The sequence below is a fragment of the Eucyclogobius newberryi genome, unplaced genomic scaffold (assembly GCF_026437365.1).
Source record: "Eucyclogobius newberryi isolate DKJ021-1_F unplaced genomic scaffold, fEucNew1.0.hap1 SCAF_21, whole genome shotgun sequence".
NCBI classification, from domain to species: Eukaryota; Metazoa; Chordata; class Actinopteri; order Gobiiformes; family Gobiidae; genus Eucyclogobius; species Eucyclogobius newberryi.
Window position 1 is genome coordinate 18,090,955 of NW_027315846.1, and position 22,083 is coordinate 18,113,037.

The following is a 22,083-nucleotide window of genomic DNA, read 5'->3' on the forward strand; positions in this document are numbered from 1 at the left end:
ATGTTTTTAATTTAGTGTGTGTTTTTGACTGACACTCGCTAATTGCTCAACCAGAACCCGCCACTTTTTTTTTCTTCTTCTTTTTCTCTCTTTTTTGATTTATGTTTGTTTTTGTACAGCCGAGCGGCAATTCAAATGCAAATGAACATGAACAGGAGAGGTGTTTTTTGGAACGGTTAGGACAATCATAATGGCTCTGAAAAAAGGGGGCCCGGTAGTTAGTGGCACAGCACCCTGGGGGCCTCATTTAGCTGCCATTTGTTAGGAAATGCCGCTACATTTGTTCCTGGATACAGACTCAGACACAGAAAAAGAAAACAGTAAAAATGTCACCGTCAAAGTCAAGCTCGCCAACACATTGCTATTGTTTCTGCGTGTTTAGCAAAAGTCGTGTGGGTGTGCACCAGTTAGCGTGGATGTCCTTTTTAACTGGAAGCCAAAGTCATTGAAGTGAATGGGCGGACGGGGGTGTCGAGGCAAACTTCCAAAGAGTGTGTGAAGCTAAAAAGGCTACAAAGACAGGCTTTTATTTGATTAGCCGCTGTAGGGCAATGGGAATGAAACGTCCTGGCAAAGGCGTCTGCCTACACCGTCGGCTACATCTCACATCATCGCTACGGGACGACCCTCTGTAGCTCTAGTTTTATATGGCTGGCACTGGCTCACTGAGTATAATGGCAGATATTGAAGTGTATGTGCCCCGTGTTGAGCCCTGGTCCTCACTTGTAGTGTCTTTGTGCTAAAGGTCAGGGGGATTGTGAGATAGAATCCAATTTGAAGGACACGGCACTAGAACAGGCCCCATACAAATCGAGCTATTAAGAGCTCACAGCTATATGGAAACACGCACTTGGACAAACAGCAGCAATTTCCATTCTAATGCTCACCTTTCTCCCTGATGACAATAAGTATCCAAATGTCTGTGTTGGTGGTGGTGCACATGATGGCATTTACATAAAAGTAAAGCCTGCCCTTTAATATGGCAGATATATCAGGAGTAATCATACTCTAGCCGCAGTGTTTCTCAGACGTTGTGTAATGGATCAAAAAAAGCCAAGTGTCAGAAAAACATGAACATCACCGCAAATGTTGGTGTGTCACGATCGCACCACTCTGCAATGCTACAGTTGCTGATTGTGGATTCAATTATGGCCCCGTCAGCCTGATTGGTGCGAGTTGTAACTGACGCATGTGTTAAAGCGGTGCACTGAATATGGATGCCACCGTCGCCATTGCCAGCGCTGCCTCTCTCTGATGCATGGGGTTGTGTCTCTCACTCGCTCCGCTCTCTCTTTGAAGGCCACAGTTTTACAGTCCAGCCAAACAAGCAGGAAAATGGATGTTAAAGAATCATTTGGACCAGGCTCAGCACACATAAACAGTTCTTAGATAATAAATGCATACTGAGAAATGAAAGGGGGGGAAAATCCAAAGTGCCCCTTTTGATTGAACGCCAAACTAAATGTTTGTCCATATTGTGTGAAGCAAGTGATTAGCTAGCCCTTGTCCAGCGTAGAGTAGACACCCCATCTAAGGTTCAATGTTGCAGGTTTATAGGCTTTGTTACATTTGATCCAAAGCAAAAAGCATTAGAAGATGAATAAATCATGTTTTAACCTAGATTATTTGCACTTAACGCAGCACTCATTTTGTCCTACAATCAGTGGTAGGGGATAGTGACAAAAATTAATACTTGTTGAGGTTTTAAGAATCAGACAATTATGAAAAGAAATTACCCACAACCAGGCAGAAATAGCACTTTATTTTCTTAAAACATGTTTAACCTTTAGTCGCAGCACTAAACCGGATTTTCAAATGTTGTATATATTCTAAAATACATTCACAATAATATGATAATTCAATATATTTTTGTACTCACATTGGTAAAGGTTCAATGCCAAGTACTACTACAGAAACAACTATCCAGGACTTTACAGTTACAGCGCCTCAAGCATCAGTGAGGATGCCCCTTAAGTATTGGAGGGTCACAGCCAAATGTGCTGTGCTTTATAATGTGTGTGATTAGAGTCTGTGAGGGGAGGGGTAAATGGGGCTATGTGGCCTCCCTCCTAAAGGCGCACAATTAAGCTTAATTTGTAATGAATATTAATGGCATTAACATCAGATTTTGTCGAGATATGCATCTGCCAAGGTCCAGGGGAAAAAGAGGGGGATGACTAATTCATTTGTGAGTCATGAATAAAGCGACGGGAGACATGAGGGTAAAGGTGAAGGTGCTGAGATCAGCCAGGAGAGAAAGTGAAGAAAAAGGGAAAGATTTGTTCCTGCTGATAGTTTAATTAAATCTGTAGTGATTTAGGTAACTTTTTGTTGTGGTTTTGGTAACTTTGTGGCCCAACTAAAGTGAAACAGCTATTGTGCTTGTGCCAATATAGGACATACTAAACTATAAAACTATTGCTAAAATCATGTTCTTGACCTTCTCTTAACTTTTACCCTTTGAGTTTTACTTTTACTTTTATCTGTTGAAAAAATAAATATTAAAATACGAACACATTTCCAACCTTCTTTGATCATATTGTCCAAGATATTTGCCGGCCAGACTGTTCTAATCTATCACTTAAACATGTCAGATTAAACTCCTGCCAAAGTACAATTTGAAGTAATCCATATCTTGTCTTTGCTATTTATAAAAAGGGATTGAACACACATGTCAGGTGAGATCGGCTTTTGTTAATGGCTGTGATTTCTGCCAGTGTCAGGGGGATGACATCAGATGTGTCATACCAGTTTCACAGCTTATTTGTCCCGACAAGCAATCAAACCCATTCAAGTAAAGGCAGGCCAACTCTTCACCCTGCTTCCTGATCCAGTACACAGAAAAAATTAGGTTCCAGCTAAGGATGTTGTTTTAAACTAGAAAGTGACAGGTGTCTGAGTTGATCTGATGCGGCAACTGACTCGGTGACTTTTTGACCTGCTTTTAACAATACAGGGCCATCAGGCATAAGACACGCATTGTTGTAAGGTCTTTCAAGTAGATTCCTAGCAATTAAATGATTCAATTACTATGCTAATTGGATGTGACTATAACTACACATTATAACACGAATATGGGCTAAATTGAAACTACATCTGGAAGTCATGACAAAATGCATTTCAATCATTTCCCTTTTCCCTACATATGACAAACTAAATAGAAAAAACAACTACAATGTCAGCTATGTTATACCAGAGGGGGAAATTGTCCATTCCAGGAGAAAACACCACACAGACAAATTACTTCTAAAACATCTTGTAAAGCATCTTGTATTGACATCATGGGCAACACAGTCATCTTTTACTTCCCCAACTTTGTGTGAGCAGCTCATGAGTGACTGGGATTAACGCTGCACTGCTATATTGATTTAGGTCTGTATAAAGCCTCTGCGGCTCTATATATTACATTGCATTCAGCAGTCATCTATTCAATCACATCTAATATTACACTGGCTCTCCACACAGCTGTCTAATAGCATTTAACTCACAGTTTGATTCCCGCGTTCCCCCATGCACTTCAAACGCTTGCCTTCAATATCCTTCATTTCTACTATGCCAAGATGGAGTCTTTTGAAAACGCAAGCAGGATGAATGAGCGTGTCCCGGCGTGTATGTGCGAATGTGTGAGTGTGTGTGGAGACAGGATTAGCTGTGGCCTAAGGCTTAAGGTATGGAGTGGAGTGTATTTTAGAAGCTTCTAAATTAGCTGGGAAATGGGATTTTGAGACAATGGACTGGAAAGAACTCAAATGAAAGGATGCACTCGCAGCACTCCTTCACTCCTCTGATGCCTTTTCTCCTCTCCCTTTTTTAATCATAATTGCTTAGGCCTGTTCTGTTTTTTCTTGTTTGTTTTGGCCCGTCAGTCTCCTTGTAAGCCCCGCCCCCTGTGCCCCTGTGTCCTTATTACGCTTGACAGGGATGATGTAAGAATATGAGCGTAAACAGTGGCACGAGGCAACCCTGCTCACTTTGACCCACTTAAAAGAGAAATCCTCCTGAGTACACACAAACACACACACACACACACACACACACGCCTGAGTAAATATTGGTCTTGGGTCAGCAGCCACTCTACAATACTGTTCTGGCAATAATGTTCTGGTCTTATAGCAATAATAATCATGCACAAGATAAAGAAAACCTTGCATGTATGTACCTTTTAGCGTGCTTAGTTGATAAATGGCGTGCTAGTTAGTGTTACGCTAATACATTTTAACTTGTTTTTTACCTTTTCACAGTCAGATTAGAGCACGTTTCTACACTTGCCACTTTAACAATATAAAATCAACAACTACTATTGCTAATTTTTGCACTATTTTCTGACCAACTGTACATTTTGTGTATAGACTTAGTCCGTTTTGATTTTATTGGTAAATTCTTAATTTTTTTACATGCTTTATTTGATATATTTTGCTAGTTTGTTATATTTTGAATTTTGTTCACTGACAATAAACCTTATTCTGATTCATACGAATATTATTAGGTTTAAGTTGCACAAGTGGCACATTCAAAAACCTGCTGAGTAAATTTGCCATGTCGATTAGCACTTGTAAATATTCAGACCACATGAATGTGCAATCAATTCAGGCCTAAACTAGCAATCGTGGGCATTGTATTCAAAATAGCACCTCAGCAGTCACGATGTGAGCAGTATTTCCTCTTATTACCATACACATTCACCATGTACCTACAAATTTCTCCAGTGTGATGTGGTTTTGTTGATGAAAGTATTTTTTATTTTGATTAAATGCCATTCAACTACGGAATACATGCAATCATTTTAAATTCTCCCTCCCTATACAACAATAGGCAGAGAAATGAAAATCTAAATGTTCTTTTAATTTTTACGGCTTGACCTCAATCTCTGTCTGTTAACCTGAAGGGCTGATCCTATTATCAGTTATGGAAAATAAAGTATATGAACAGTTGAGGCTAATAATGTACATTCATTTGATACAGGCTGGTTAACAATGCAAATCTAGTCCCTGCTAATGTAAATGGTGCTACACATGTCCGCTAAATACATGATCTGTATAATCATTTTATACATTTTAATGTTTGAAATGAGTGGACATAATTGGCTAATTATTTGAATGTGAATTGTCTCTTTTTTAATATGAATTAACAAATGTATTTTGACTGCAAGTTGAGAAATTTAGTTTTAAGAAACTAAGCCTACATTTCATCTTGTTACTCTGACGTACACTTAATCTTGTAATAATAGTATTTTAGCTAGCTGTAAGGAGCAATCTTTAATAAACTCTATATTGTCTTGCTGGCAGTAACATGGCCCACCGACTGTACCGATAAGAAATCAGACATGAGGAGAGAAAGTGGATTTGAAGGAACTGCCATGAGTGTGTGTGCGTGTGTGCGTGCGTGTGCGTGTGTGCGTGATCCCAGTTATCACTAATCCTTCCACTCAGGGCTCCTTAACAAGTTGCCATTGTGTGGCCGATGCTTAACATGATGGAGAAACGACCTCGGTGGTGAATGAAAAGAGGAAGGCAAAGGCAGAGAGATATGGAAGTGAGTGTGGGAGAGGGCAACACCTCCGACAATGGAAGGAAAATTGGTTTACACTAGATAGGCGCGTGATTACAGAGGGGGGAAAATGACTTAGATTTGAACAATAGACCTGCCGTGTGTGTTCTCATGGCGGTGTGTGTGTACCACTGTATGTATGCCGGATTAGTGGGTAGTAGGATCCAGATTTGGCACAAATTTAAGTGTTTTTTTTAGCAATTTGTTTTTCTGTCTACTGTTTAATTTTGAGTTTATGGATTGGACTGATTTCCTCCATTTGTCTCTTTTGTTCCTGCGCTCCAGGAGACCCAGCAGGAGAGCTTTAACGCCAGGGGTCCAGTCACATCTAATTCTGCCAAGGCCAACAGTGAGGACGGTGTACCCCAGGACCGCCCGTCCAGCCTGCCGGTGAGTGAAAGAGTCCAATGCATCGCTGTCCAATGGTATTCCACATGCCTTTTGTACCTGAATACGAGTAGTTGTTTACACACCTCACATTTGCAAGCTTTATTCTCTGTCCATCCTTTTTGTATAATCAATCCAGCATTTTAGCAACCTCTGTTTTTTTTTTTTTTGTATTTCAGGGAAGATTTATTCACCATCAGCGTCTATATATTGGTGTATTAGATTGGAACAGAAGACTTAAAATTGATTAGTTTACGGTCCCTGCATTTCCTTCAGTAAGTCAGACGGGGAGTCCTTGCCCCAAGTTGAGAAGTTCAACTATCTGTAGGTCTTGAGGGAAGGATGGAGCGTGAGATCGACAGGCGGATCAGTGCAGCGGCTGCAGTGATGCGGTCGCTGCATCGGACTGTTGTTGTGAAAAAGGAGCTGAGTCGAAAGCCAAAGCTTTTGATTTGTCGGTCAGTCTAGGTTCTTACCCTCACCTATGGTCATGAGCTTTGGGTAATGACTGAAAGGACAAACGGCCGAAATGAGTTTCCTCAGGTTGGTTGGACACTCCCTTTGAGATAAGGGAGGGGCTCAGTCACGTGAGTGGAGCTCAGAGTAGAGCCGCTGCTCCTTCACATGTAGAGGAGGCAGCTGATGGCTCAGGAATATGTTTAAATTGAAGCAATGGCATTTTAGATCTGCTCTGGCACTGTACTAGTAATGGTAAACTCTTATTTGAGTCATGTTTATTTTTATTTACCCTTTACTTATTGAGAACCATTTCTCATTTACTACAAGGACTTTCAAATATATATATTTTGCTGTACAGTTCACGTTGTAACTACACAATTATAGGCCCTGCTTTCCTGTTTAAAGACTGCTAACAAGAAATAGATTTGAGTAAGTTTAAAGGTACACAATCTGTAACTTTTCTGGTAGGATGTCCGCCACATGCTTGTCGCCTGGGAGATGTTATTGTTTTGTCTAAAATGAAGCACAGTAGGGCATCACACTCTATATTACATTTATTTGCATTCTAAAATGGTTCAGAAAATCTTACTGAGCATGCTTGCTTCTCCACAGATTTAACCACTAACGTAAATTGAATGATTGTTTACGTAGTGCGCCTTTAAATACCTAAGCTTCAGATAAAAGTTACCTTTGTTAATTCCAGAACTCATTGGGAATCCCTGACAAGATGTTAAGGCCACAGAAGATGACCTTATATTAGGCAAACGGCTTTGTCCTTTTTATCTTTGTTTTGACCCTATCCATGCCAGAGACAATAATGACCACTTTTATTTTTATTCATCAGCTTGGTCTAAACATGGTGTTTCACATACACCCACATGAGGAGTAAAACATATGCACGGACGCAAGACATTCCCGCCGGAGCGCTCACGCAGTCACACTACTAACCCACACGCACTCAGCCTCCTGGCATTCGGACCGGCGCAGAATCACTGAGCAGGTTGGAATGGAGGAGGAATCACAAGATCCAGAAGGACGAGATGTGGGCTGTGTCATTTTTCTTTTCTTCTCTTTTCCTGGCTTAAAGTCATTTTCACTTTCTGTCAGTATGTTCCTTAGCAGCTCCTCAGCACTTTGCAAGAATAGAATAAATACACATTTGCAAATTGTCGCAAATATTGGCACGGCTCGAGGTGCACGGAATTTCATTTACCAGATACTTTGGAACGGCATCAAGAGCGACGTGATGAAATGAAATCTAAATTAAATGCATGAAACCTAATTAGCTAAAAAAAAGTTCTTATTATACTTTTGAACTTAAACTTTTCAATTTAGTTCGTTCTGTGGTCTATGTACTTTTCTAAGTTATTTTCCAAAAAATACAACCAAAGATTACATGATAAAAATATGTCGATACCACGAGACAATACATTAAAAACACACACTATTATATACAATAATGTGTAATTTTCCACATTAAATAATAGTTGTTTGTTTAATATTACTATATAGTTTTGTACTTGTTTAGATATTTCAAAACCATGTTAAAACTATTCAGGAAACTAAATGATTTAATAACCCTAACTGACCCTGAAAAGCAGTTAAGTAAGGAAAAGTTCTATTATGTTTGATGTAATGTTTTTTTCCCCCTATTAATTCTATTGTGTCCCAGTCTGTACATTTATTCCCTGAAGCAGCTGCATCAAAGCCCCCCGGCCCTCCTCTCCTATTGCTAAAATAAAAAGTCGCCTTGATGTACTCGTGTGTGAATCCATAGCACTAAGGCATGACCTCTGCATTTGAACCAGGACCACTACCAACTCTTTTACCCCTGGGTCCTCCGTGAGTTTTTTTTTTTTTACATCCCATCCAAAAGTGATCCGCGACCAGCCTAGATCCTAATCGCTGGCACATTTTTTGATGGGCAAGACACAGAGAAAGAGATGGATAGATAGAAAGAGGATAGAAGAGGAATTGCCAAGCTTTTTTCCAACAGGCTGTCATTGCAGAGATGTTCACTCTCTCTCTCTCTTGCCGGCGTTTGATGTCAGATCTAAAGCTGCTGTCATCTTTTTTTTTCCTTCTCTCTCTTTCTCTATCTCTCGTTCTCTCTCTACTATCAGAGGGAGGGAGCGAGCGAGACAGAGAGACAGAGAGAGAGAGCGCAGGTCGGTACAGTGTCATGTTGTTGTTTTGGGACAGGGCTGTCGTGTGATGTGGCGGTTGTTTTGAAGGCAGACCAAAGGGAGAAAGTGCTTTAGTAACTTATCACAAATGTGTGTCGCGCCGCCCCAGGAAGCATAATGTGTAGGGGGCATGCAGGGCTGTCTTCAGATATAATTACTTTTTGTTTGATTCAGTCCTCGTCTTCAGTTCACAGACAAGTGGAAGTTGTCTTTTCTGTCAGCACATTTGTAGTAGTTTAGCCTGTTTCTCCAGTTCAGAACACTATCAAACTTCACAGCCAAAGTTAGTAGGATAATGATGCTTCAACCAGCAAGTTGTGATGAGCTGGTCCATGTCCTACTATACTTAACACCATGCTGTATATTTGAGTAAACACTAAATATTGCTTCTGATATCTGCATATCTTTGCACAGTTGTTTGTAATATTTCACACACAGACACACAGACACACAGACACACACACACACACACACACTGCTGTGGTGTCTCTTGTGTTATAGACCACATAAACAGTGGCAAACATTTGTTTTTGATGATTGGTTCACAGTGAGTTTTGGTTCACAAAGGTTTGTGGTTACAAACATGGAATAACAAGAGTTTTGCTCCTGTTTTCTCCTGCCTTTGTCGCCTTCTTGCATGTGCTATCAAGTGAGTGCCACAGTGAGGTGGGAACCACTGCCCTCCTCATGCCACCTCCACTCTCCTCCACCCCCCGTTCAAGTCACTACATGTTCCCTGCTCTCCGGCGCTCCCCTGACAGCCTGCCAAGCTGCCGCACAAGCTCCCATCCTCTGGGACATGGGAGAGGATGGGCAGTCATGTGTAAAGATCAGGAGGGAGCTCTGAGGTGAGCAGAGAGGAGAGAAAGAGGGAGAGAGGGTGAGGAGCAGTCAAGTGAGACATTGTTATCTTTTTGTCACTTGTTCTGGGTGACGGATGTGGCTCCTCTCTTAAACACACACACAAATGTGTTGTAAGTTTATGAGCATCATTTGCCTCTCAGAAGGATTTTCAGTCAGACAAAAGCACAAACTCATAAGCACTCTGTGAGGCTGCTGTCTCCTCTCAGGCCTGTCCACCTTGGCCTCCTGTGCGGTTCTGAGTACTGGGTCATGAATGATTGACAGGACACAGCTGGAGAGGCTGGCCTCCCCCTCTGTCTCCACCACAGCACTGCTCGGTGCACAGATACACAGGCAGCACACATGTGTGTGCTCTATCAGAGCATGTCAGTCAGGCTGTCTATAGCATGTGCTCTCACTGTGGCTCTCCCACTGCTGTGTTTTATTTTAGAGTCCCCAGGCAGGCAGTCAGGCCAGCAGGCAGCGCAAAGTAATGTCATCCAGCAGGGCTAGCTTCGGCCTCACATTAGTGCACTGGGGGAGGAGAAAGGAGAGAGAAGGAGACGGCACAGAAACACCAGGGACGTAAAAGAAGGAGAGAACTGGCAAAAGAAACAGGGTAAACCCATGTGCAAAAGAAAATATATCAAATGCTTTCAAATTCATGTTTTTTTAAAAATACAACAGATATTTTTAAAACACAGTATGCACTGACAGAAAGCATTAGCTGCTATGCCAATCCATAGCCTTCCCCAATAACCCATTCTGTCACTTAAACTGTAAATGTGAAATGGATCCCTCAGATGTATTTTTTGAAGCACGCAGAGGCAAAGGGAGTGTGCATGAGGGCAACGACATGTTCCCCGGGCCTCTGCCTATTCTTAGACTGGCAGCACTGAAGGCCACAGCGGCTCCCTGACACCGCTCTGAACCAGCAGCGCTGAGAATAGGACAGCTAATGTGGTGTTACAGCCGTACTCCCAGCAACAGCATACAGCACAAAGAGGAGCACACATCCAGGCACGCTCACACCCGCTGTATCCCTTCTTCATTCACTGATTCACCACACTGCAGCCCAGATCATGACACAGACGCTTAGAGGACCTGCTTCATCGAAAATGCTGGCAGGCTATTTTTCCGCTTGTACTCGCGCTTGTTTTCGTTTGCTTCTCATGAATGATTTAGTGCACACACAGTTTCATGTACACCGAGTTTTTATTTGATCCTCCCAAGCTGAATGCATTTTTCAATTTGGGCTTTGCCATTTGTTCAGCTACACTGAGAGATGATATCTGTGTTAAAGCATGCAATATTTCCTGTTACAATGAAGGCCTCATTTTGTCGGGTGTAGTGAAATTTAGTTATTTATTCCCTCCTTGGTCGTATCATAACCAATCACAGCCACCTGCTTTTATAGGCCAGTGAATGCCAGCAGCTGAGTCAGTGTCTCCATGCTGTGTCCAAACTCTCCAGTAAGTCTAGCCCCATGGGGATCAATAATGTATTTCAGCCCGGAGACATTTAGTGGTATGTTGTGGCAAAATGTAAAGGCGACACACTGTTCCACCTACTGGGAGCCGTGCCAGCCGGTTTGCAGGTTGTTAGAGCAGGAGCACGTCTTAAAAGCAGTGGCAGTAACAGAGGAGCCATGTTTGTACCCTCAACCCCCTCGACAGGAGACAGGAGACCGCCTCCAGCCCAGCACAGCCCAGGCAAGGATGCACCTACCCCCGGCGTGTGACAGGCCTATGATTTGGGAGCGTGGGGAAATGGAGAGGAATGAACTTGGTTAGGAAAACAGTGGTGCGTTTCAACTGGCGCCGCTCCACCATCCTCAGTTCCAGAGCAGAAACAAAGATAAGCAGCAACAGAGGCATGACGGACCCTTAGATGGACACAGGAGGTCCTCGTACAGCTTTAGGGAGGATTTTAAAACTCCATGCTCAGTTTCTGTTTTACAGTATACGTTACCATCTAAACACCTGGTCTTACATATACTAACTTATTCGATTAATAAGGTTTTTGGTTCTTTGCATTAAAGGAGCTTCAGAGAGCTGTAAAGGGCATTAGTCATTTAATCTTTAAAGAATCTTCAAAGTATAATTTGATTTGCACTTGTGGTACAGTTTACATAAATACACAAAATATATATTTAAAACATAGTAAATACAGTAACAATAGGTGCAATCTGGAACTCAGATGACTCTGTTTTTGATTAAACAAAAGGAAATCTCAAAACATGTAATCCTTTAAAAACTGTAAATTTAAAAAATAAATAAAAACTGAACTGACGTAGCTATACGCCAAACAGTGTTATAAATGGATACACTATAGCAAAAAAAAAAAAGGTAGCTTGTAACTACATTGTATGCCTCCTCCTGGTTTAAACTCACTTGTCCCTGACTGCTTGTCTGACTGACCCCCCTGCTGCCTGCACACATCCACTCTTAACCTTTGGGTTTATTTTGGTGAGTGAGGCAGACATTAAGCGGCTCTTGCCAGGGGATATAAGAAGCTGACAGTCTGTCATCACCATGGCTCCCTCTGGCTGCTGGGAGGCTGAAATTACACCTTCATACTTCAGGGTTCGGGGGCAGCGTTGCTATGGCGACGTCAAGTGTGTATGTGTGCGCTAACTCCTCGGGAGGTTTATTATGCATGCTCCACACTGCGACTCGTTCTGATGGCATTACACTTGTTGTATTAATCTCGCCTCAAATAATTTTTAATTTGCTTATTTAAACACACATGCGCCATTATCTCTTTGAAATCACTCACCATGGCACGCTCACACACGCATTCGACCCATTTTCCGCCTTCAAAACTTCACGTTGTGCCTTTTAAAGATTAAGATAAAGTTTTCTCCCCCTTATTATCTTGGCGAAGGTTTAGTTGGATACACACTGCGCTCCTAGGCACATGCATAAAAAGATGCTCAGATTGCAGATAGCCGCTTTTGTGCTGCTAATATTCCGCAATAGTCCTGGAATATTCATGCTTTTTTTTATATTTCATTGTATCGACTTCAAATATAGTATAGATGGATAGACATGTAGCCAGATTATAAAGAAAGGGAAACACGGGATGAGCTGGTGAGAATAGTGTTCCATTAATGCACAGCCAGGCTCGCGCTCAGGGCCAATCTGCATCTCCCCACAGTCTGCCTGCTGCCTGCTATACATTTTTCATGAACGCTGAGTGAGAATTAGGGACGGATCTCTGCTGCAAATCGCTTCTCCTTGGTTTCCGGGGCTGAATCTGGATGGAAGAACGAGGGGTGGGAGGAGAGGTGAAAGACAAGCCGGGAATGGGGCGCTGGAATGGAGGAGGAAAGTGGTGATTTTTGGCCCCATCCTAATATCGCCTCTCCTCTCCTTGGCCTGCGCACCATATAGCTTTGACCTCAATCTCCACTCCAATATAGTGCACTTTCATTTTGCACCATGGCCTTGTGCTGCTATTACGGACCTCCGCTGACTGCCTGACACTAGGTGCCTCCTATACTGGTCAACAGAGTTTATATTCCCATGTAAAAGTACATTTGAACAGCGGCCAATGTGCGTTAAGCATATGTTATCTCACTCCACCGCAATATCTTTGATTTATATGTGTGCCCATAAGGAAACAGTGGATGTGTGTCAGGGTGCAGTGCTCTCCCTCTCGCCTTCTATGGTTATTACACTTGTCAATTTGCCGCTCAGGGCTTTATAGACACAACAGCATGACTAGCCTGGACAGCAGCCAGTAGTGTGCATGTGCCAGTTGTATTTGTTTGCGCATATGTAGGTCCATTCTACGCCTCGCCATGTTTTCGTGTGTAATTGAGCTGTCTCTTATGTAAAGACCAGATCAGCAGTGTGGCTAATTATGTTGCAATGTCCCAGCAGCATGCTCAAAGACTATTTGTTTTACAGTGTGGGAAGGATGTGAACATGAGGATGGGTTTGTGGTGAAATGGTGGGTTCATTACTGAAGGGGGGGATGAGTTGGGACACTGTGTACAATGAGAAAAACTAACTCATTAATGTTGTTGTTTGGCCTGTGTGAGAAGCCTTTCATATTCTTACTCTCATCATTTATCTGACGACGATTTGACTACATTCTAGTCTTGAAAATCATCCCAATAAAGCCATGGTGACATGACAAATTGTGTGTCTGGAAAAGTGCTGTAACAATTTCACCCCTTTTCACCCACCTAACAATGTCACCCATAGTTGAAAATAAAATGATTGGTTATTTTGTACTTTCTTGGTAGCAATATAATCTCACAAATGTAAGGGATTCAGGAGGCACTGTAGTGAAACAACAACAACAACAACAACAACAACAACAACAACAACAACAACAACAACAACAACTACTACTACTACTACAACTACACCAACAGACAGGAATGACATTTTCAGAAATCATTTTCTGAGATTTTTTTTGGGGGGGGAAATCGTGTCTAGGGATGGAACACTTTTTAAATGCTGAATGCTGCTCTATGATCAGATGAATCAACACAACATAAATAAGCCCAATTGGCGCTTAGAGGTTTTTGGATTGTATTTTAGATATTATACGTGGTGGTGGTGTAATGGCTTGTTAAAGTGGTGCAATGAGCCAAAAGTTTGGCTCTGTATGAATGAATGAAGGCGGCACTGACTTGTTAAGGCCTTTTCTTAATGCTTGTTGTCCTGCTATTCAACTGCCAATCCATTACTGCTAACGTTTGGCAGTGACTTACAGTGAAACAAAGCTGGTGTAGCATTAGCTTTAGTAACAGCCGCACTCATGCATACGCACACACAGCCACACCACGCCAGGGTCACTAATGGCCCATTTTTCCGGCAGCCACGCACTGCTCTTTTAGAAGTGGCCGGCCATCTGTCAGACTTGGCCCGGTCATTAAGCAAGCGCTCCCTGTCTGTTTCTCTGGGAAAGTGTTATAAGTCATGTGCGGCTGACCTCCGAGACGGATGCCGCATCTTCATTTTCCAAAGTGTCTATGTGGCTTTTGTGTTGCAATAAAAGTATCATCTCCAAACAAACATGCCACACTGGAAAATTAAGGAACAATATCCCTTCTGCTCCCCGAAAACTTCCCGGTTCTAATGGCTTCTTTATGAGCACTAATACTTCACAATGTTCCTGCGTGTGCTAAGCAAGGTTCGTCTGGTATAATTGATTCTTATTATGTTTTAATTATGCTTCCTCCATGGGCTGGGTATGTTTTAATTGTTTTAATCATTAAATTATGTATAAAGGCTGTTGGTACCATCATTCCCAATGAAAAAAACAAGTGAAATTTGAATCTAATAATACACTAGTGCTTTGGAAACTGCTCTTGACCTCAATTAATAATTATTTTAGTTTGTTATTGGGGTTATTACAATTAGAGTTCGTACAACTCCTGTCAATTAAGAAAATCATGCTAAATAAGATTTGCCTTTCATTGTGGGTTGTGTGATTTTTATCATGAACCAAAGCAGTTCAATGCTAACTTTTCTCATGATTCATATTATTGTCATCTATGCCATTATTATTTCCATTTAGATTTTTGATTTGTAGAATTAATTCCACACAGCTAGCACAGTAGTACATCAGCTAACTTGAGCTAATTCTAAAAGTGCCTTGTGAAAGCTTTTGCATAGCATTTGGACTAATGGCATGCTTCTTCTTCTCAGGTCGTAGCATCCATTAGCACACTGCCACATAACGACATTGGTTGGTTGGGAAAATTACCACGGCACCAGGAGAGAGAGAATCTTGAAAAGATGAAGGATATCAAAAAAGCTGTCTGTTACTGGGCCTCCAAATCGAGTTTCAGCTGTTATGATTTGTCGTCTTTCAAGTCGTTTCCACTCTATTCTTTTTCATTTCTTGATTTCACCGCTTTCTCCAACCCTCGGGCTCTGCGAGGCTTTTATCTTTCTAATGAGCCATTGACTTTTTAGTTGTTTCGCCTCATTCCGTTTTGTTCGCAAGGTAATATTCATCATTTTGTCAACACAGTGTATTTGCATCTCGCTTGTGTACGGCGCAGCATTGGCGTGGTGAAGTGTTTACTGTGTTTTGGTTGTAGGAGTGGACTCGGGTCAGGTTAGCAAGTCCGGGTCATTGTTCAGCTCTGCCTGTCTCATCAGTATGCAGCGCGGTGGGTGGCTAGCTCTTGACTTGATTGCTTTAATTGGCATAGCGCTATAACTCATGCAAACACGCTAAGCCAGGGTTTTCCAAGTACATTGTTGATTTCTCTGTTGTTTGGTGTAAATGTGGAATCCAGTTCGCATGAGTCATCTCGCTCCTACACGCTCATATGCATACTGAGTAAACATACATTTTAAACGGGGACGCTAAATTCATAAATATGTAAGGCATGCTTGTACACTGCAAAACAAACTATAGTAGCAGCGGTATCCATGTACGTACAGCTCTTTGGGGTGGGGGTTTTCTTGATAGCGTTGTGTCGGTTGCATGCACGCTAGGTTAAGTTGTGGAAATCAAATTCACCTTCAAGTGTCCTTCTCTCCATCCCTCAGCACCCCCGTACTTTTTGCCTTTCCGCTTTGAACACGCTGCAGCACTCAGTTCAAAGACATCCGCCCGCTCGCACGCTTGTGTGTGGAAGTCTGCGCTCAGAAGGAGAAGGGAGAGGAAGGAGAGGAAAGAAAAGAGAGACTGTGCTGGTCCCCCCATCACTTGAAATCAAAGAGCCCCCTCCTCTAATTAAAACTGACCCAGGACAGAGGCGGGTCAGACAGTGCAGTCCCGAAGGTGAGCTGAGGTCTGTTCAGGTGACTCTCAGAGAGAGCTGGGATGGACAAAGGGACAGTGACAGACAGATGAGGTCCCTTGAGGATTGGAGACACCTTGACCTCTGTGTTGACAGCAGTAGAAAGGAATCCTCATGAGCTCATTTGGGAATGTTTTTTGGTTCCCAAAGCCCCCTGTGGTGATTAACTGAACTGCAGATACAAACAATATTGTCTACAATAGTTTTTGACTTAACAGAAGAAGAGTTAGATTGTTTTTATTTGGGAGAACAAATTAAGCCTATACAAAAATATAATGTGATGGATTATTACCAAAAACAACTACCTCTACTCAAATGTATTTTATTATTACTATTAGTAGTTGCAGAAGTATTTTTGTTGTTGCAATGCTCATATTGACCCTGTAATGTGTCGTATTCTTTTAATAGCAAACATAGTTGACAAATGTTATATATTTTATTTGTAACTGTTGTGTTATTTTGATGTTTTTTATGAGTGTGTTTAGCTACATTTGACCACGTTGATCAATGCAGCCTGTGATGAGAAAATGACATGCACGAAGCCTGTGTGTGTGTTGCTGCTGTGTGTGTGTGTGTGTTGCTGCTGTGTGTGTGTTGCTGCTATGTGTGTGTTGCTGCCGTGTGTGTTTCTGCCGTGTGTGTGTTGCTGCCTTGTGTGTTGTTGCTGCTGTGTGTGTGTGTGTGTGTGTTGCTGCTGTGTGTGTTGCTGCTGTGTGTGTTGCTGCTGTGTGTGTGTTGCTGCTGTGAGTGTGTTGCTGCTGTGTGTGTTGATGCTGTGTGTGTGTTGCTGCTACTGTGTGTGTGTGTGTGTGTGTGTGTGTGTTGCTGCTGTGTGTGTTGATGCTGTGTGTGTGTTGCTGCTGCTGTGTGTGTGTTGCTACTGTGTGTGTATGTGTGTGTGTGTGTGTGTGTGTGTGTTGCTGCTGTGTGTGTGTTGCTGCTGCTGTGTGTGTGTTGCTGTGTGTGTGTTGCTACTGTGTGTGTGTGTGTGTGTGTGTGTGTTGCTGCTGTGTGTGTGTTGCTGGCGTGTGTGTTGCTGCTGCTGTGTGTGTGTTGTTGCTATGTGTGTTTGCGCTAACGCCTTTGCGTGCCACCGTTCGACCCAAAGGTCAGCCTCAAGTGGCAATTGACATTGTTTCATATTGGCGTTCAATATCTGATATCCACAGTTGACTTTTGTGGTGCATAATCAAATATGATTAACTATGTTCATGTGTGATGCACTAGTCTCTGATCGGATTTATGACTAAGGATGTCAAATCTAATTTTAAAGTGATTATTGTAAGGCTTAAATAACATACTATGATTTGTGATATGTGGATGACAAAAGGAAAGGGGAATAAAACAAGATGGAGGGCAGGGGAAACTCTTTTTTTACTTTACTAAATAAAGAAGGAAATATCCAAACAAATGTTGAACCTCATCATTATTTGTTAGGGCTCCACAAACTTGCCAAACTGTCCTACTACCTATTTCGTCTTTGGTGTTGAATAATGGCACCACTTTCTAAAGCTTTATGCTAATACGAGTGTTGAATGTTGAACTTTAAACGCCAGTTTTTGTTTCATGGGAATACATTCAGTAATTACAGAGCTATTAACCATAAACCAGGTCAATAAATCCAGTTAAATTTTTATTTCCATTTTTAAAGCATTTAAAAATATTGTGATGTCATGTGAACAAAACCTATTGGGTTAAAACATCCTCCTAACATCCCTTTAATGATAATGCTGGAGAAACTTAATTCAAGATGCCTTATATTTTCACATTTTGTCTTTGTTTGAAGTAAAATAATTTGTTTTCTGGAATAATCTGTACCAATAGCTATGAAAGAAGCCAGTGTCTTCATTCCTGTTCTTTTGTGTCTCCTTCGTCTTGTCCCCGCGAGGACGCTGTGAGACAGAGCAGTGCCAAGAGACCGTAAAGGTCACCTCATCTCTCTCTCCCTCATTCTCTCCATCTCTCAAATGATTTCCACTCAAACTCTTCTGCTGACTTCATTTCTCTTCTTCCACGGAGGAAAAGTGGCTGAGAGAAAAAGAAGAGAGAATATATTTGTTTGGCAAAATATATTTGCCAAACAATTATTGAACGACATTTTTAAGACTTTCAGCTAATTAAATTAAGTTTCTATTTTTCAAGCGCTCATTGGTTTTCAGACTCTGTTTGCGGTCATCTTTCCTTGATTTGATTTTCAGAGGTTTCCATAAAAGGCCATAAATGCAACATTCATATAGTGCTGTTATTTTGGCCATTAAGCTCTGTTTTTCCCTCCTCTCACCCTCCATCCTCACCTCTTCCTATTTCCTCCTCTTACACCTACAGCTATAGGCAGAAAGGTCACTTCTGCCTGACATTTTCTGAGAAACCTCATTGATTTCCGCTCGGCACACTCTGATTGGCTAATCGGAACTGCCTCCATTCCCACCAATCCCCTTTAACCAGGAAGCGAGGCAGCCGGCCGACCCCTGGGTCAGCCTGCTCCAAATAGCTTCCTCAGAGCACTACACTCTTGTTTGCTTTACATTTCGGTGGCGCACACCTTCCTTTAGGCTGGACACTGTTGAGCGGGGGGGTGGGAGAAGGATTCTGGTTTGAATTGAGTTTATGGGACCAATAGTTTGTGTGTTTGGGTCCACTGCTCCCAATAGACTGTGATGGGGTGTCAGAGCTCCTAGCATAAATAACTATTTACTAACATTTCATCTCATAATCGTTAGTTTGGTTTGCATAATAGCAAAGTGACTTGCAATGTAATTGACAGAATATTTTCTTCTTTGTTTTAAGTTTGGAATGGCCAGATAGTACCATAATGTAACTTGATTTACACATCCAGAGATAGATCATCTTGACCAAGACATTTTAATTTCTGTATCTTTGCAATTATGACATGTTACTCCAACAATGTTAATTTTGTCTTCTTTTGTTTAATGCTTAAACTAGGTTTATTTTTAAAGACAAATTAAAAAAAAGGTTTTGAGATGTATTACCTTCTACTTTCTTTGTCTAATTACATTCAACTCATGTATTTGTGCATTTGTGACAATTAGATCCGTAAGCACAAAATAGGTCTACTTATAAGGTTAGTTAAATCTTTGAAAGTAGTAGTAAAACTTAATCCATGTGGTTCTTAATAGTGGTTGATGTGAATAAGTCAGCATGAAACGTGAAATACATTTATTCTTACCACTAATAAATCACCTTCCCCTTTGTATTGATATGGGCCTTACATGCTGAAGTATTAATGATAGCTGTGTTCACTGCTCACCCGATATGTCCAAGTGCTACGTCTATCCTGTTGGACGTGTGCTCTTGATTTTTTACAGTGTATTTTGTTTGTCCATCTCAGCATCTGAGTTCTCCTTCCAATAGAAGCCGGCATTCTCGAGAGACAACCGCGACTCGGAGAGAAAATGTCCGGACGCAGCGCGGTAAACAAACCCGCAGACAGAGCCAGGCTTTTCTCTTGTGAAGTGATAATGTGTTCCCCGCGCTGTTTTTGTTCTCATGCTAATGAAGTGGACCACATCGGTAATCACTTTCAAACCCTCCGCCGGAGAAGCGCAACGGCAAAACAAAGGCACAGACAAAAGGATGCTCTATTGTTGTGTGACTGTGAGTGCAGTTTCATCTGTATGTATATGTGTACTAACCCGCTGCCGTTGCCATGACTACTATGCAGAGTTAAAGGTCACCGGGTTCAGGTGATGTGAGGAGGCTAAATCTTGTCTGCTCAATCTAACGTGATCACATGTATGGAATAGAAGCTGTCAGAACCAATCAGAGCTTCTTGTGTTTACCCGCACTTCAATCCCCAGCATGCATTTCACCTGCTGCCATGGCTATGTCGATTTATATAGCCATCAGGAGCGTATATGTGGCAATCATTTCTGTTTGATAGAGCGGCATAAATGTCTTTGTGCTGTTATGAGAGGCAGACACAACTTCACTTACTCAATTACGTTGGAGAAATAGATTTTAAAGTCCTGTCTCTCTGCTCTGCAGCTGTTGGTATTAACTCACTTTAACTCTTCGAAAATATTACTCCTCTTCTAGTATTTCTGTCTACAGCGTGTGTCATACGCTGGCCTGCTGTCTGTGTTGATTTTTCATTTGTTCAGAAATATTGTGGTGTAATGCCTCTAACCTTTGCGCATTTGCACCATGTTTTACTGAATTACAAAATCACAGTTTTTGCAGTGCTTGCTCTTCAGAGAGAGAAAAACAGCCTCTTAAGACACTAGATCCAATGGTTAAAACATAAAAACAATTTGAAACTGTCGTTGTATTACAAAAGAAAGTGACAGATGCGAAAGCTAAAGCAGGTTTGAGCCATAAAAGCCATATTAGCAGATGAAACCGGGAATCCGAACCTTCATTTCCTGCTTGGTTTCTTTTCATATATTAATGGCTGCTCTTCTCCTCCCACCATTCCTCTTTTTTCTCATCTCATTTTTTCACAGCCATCTCCTCCACACTGACGACTTTGGACCGTTTAGCTGAAACGCTGCCCCCTGAGATCCATTCATTTAGCAGAGTCCTTGGAAAAATGAACATGTATCCTGTATAGAGTATATGCAGCTGCCTGGCTCATCGACAATTTTTACCACATAATGCATAGGCCACTGTTTTCCCTCCCATCTTTATGCATGTGCCTTATGTGTGTGTGTGTGTGTGTGTGTATGTGTGTGTGTGTGTGTGTGTGTATGTGTGTGTCAGCTCTCCTTGGCTACCATGTATTGATCGGAGGAGGCAGGAGATGCTGATCTGTCAGCAGCGCTATTAAATTAAAGTGTAAAAAAAGAATGACCTGATGAAGTGATTTTCATTAATAATACACTTTAAACGTAACTATTATCTATTTTGACATCTTCAGTCACCAATATTTCAACCTCTATTTGGTTTATAATGTATTTAAAAAGTCTCAACGTTGAATAGAAATAATTGTTTGGCTCGTCGACATATCAAAAACATAACAGTTGATGTGTCAACAACTAAAATAATCATTAGTTGCAGCCCTAGAAGTGGTTTGTGCTTCTTCTGTTTTAAATCTACATTAGTCAACCACCCCCTGAAAGCATCGATGGACGGAGACAATTTGAGGGCAGTTTTATCACACGTTTTGAACAAAAACTGCTGATTTTAGTGTTCTGTATGCTGTCATCTTTTTCTTTTTGGGAAATTGAGGGCGAGCCGACTGAACGTATAGAAAACATTTTAAATGGTTACTGTTTTCAAGCGTTAGGGGGATTTGTACAAGTATTCGGGGTATGGAGGAACAAGCCATTTGATGCTCACAGATAGATAATACCAGAGAATGACACAACACAACGGCAGCATAGAACACAGCAGAACAAAAAAATGTTGAGTTTACTAGATATGGCCCTTTGAATTTTCAAATCAGCTCATAACTCAGATCTATAAATTATCATTTCTAAATTGCAAGACTCTCCATGTACAACTTTGCATTTCCGAATATTCACATCAAAATTCCCACATCTTTGAGCCCTTCATATTTGGTGATGACTTCAAGCGCAATGATTTTCTTTCCTCCTCTGGGGAGCAGAACCTGTTAACAGCTAAAATCAACTGTGTTTTGTGAAATACTGATCAAGGTTTGTTATTAACATTTCTCTCTCAAAAATACACTTACGCGCCTACAGAGACGCAGGCCTTTCCCACACCTGCCTGGCAGCTGGCGTGATGCTCGCGTCCCAGAGGTAATTAGAGCATACCTGTTTCTGGCTGTGGTACAAGAACTCAAATACTCAGACTGGCACCTACAGGGACAAGGTATACATACAGTATCAAAGCATACCTGGACTCCTTTTCCAATTCATACTACTACTTGTCAATACCCCAGCAAATGCAATGTTGTGCAAT

At 41.6% G+C, this 22,083-nt stretch overlaps 1 protein-coding gene across 2 annotated transcripts in view; it reads left to right on the forward strand.

The window, feature by feature from the left end:
• arid1b (AT-rich interactive domain 1B) overlaps nt 1-22,083 on the forward strand; it is a 163,362-nt gene that overhangs the window by 53,073 nt on the left and 88,206 nt on the right. For both annotated transcript variants that reach the window (XM_072457881.1, XM_072457882.1), the window contains exon 4: nt 5,833-5,937. In XM_072457881.1, the coding sequence (XP_072313982.1) occupies nt 5,833-5,937 (105 nt within the window). The remainder of the gene's footprint in view (nt 1-5,832; nt 5,938-22,083) is intronic.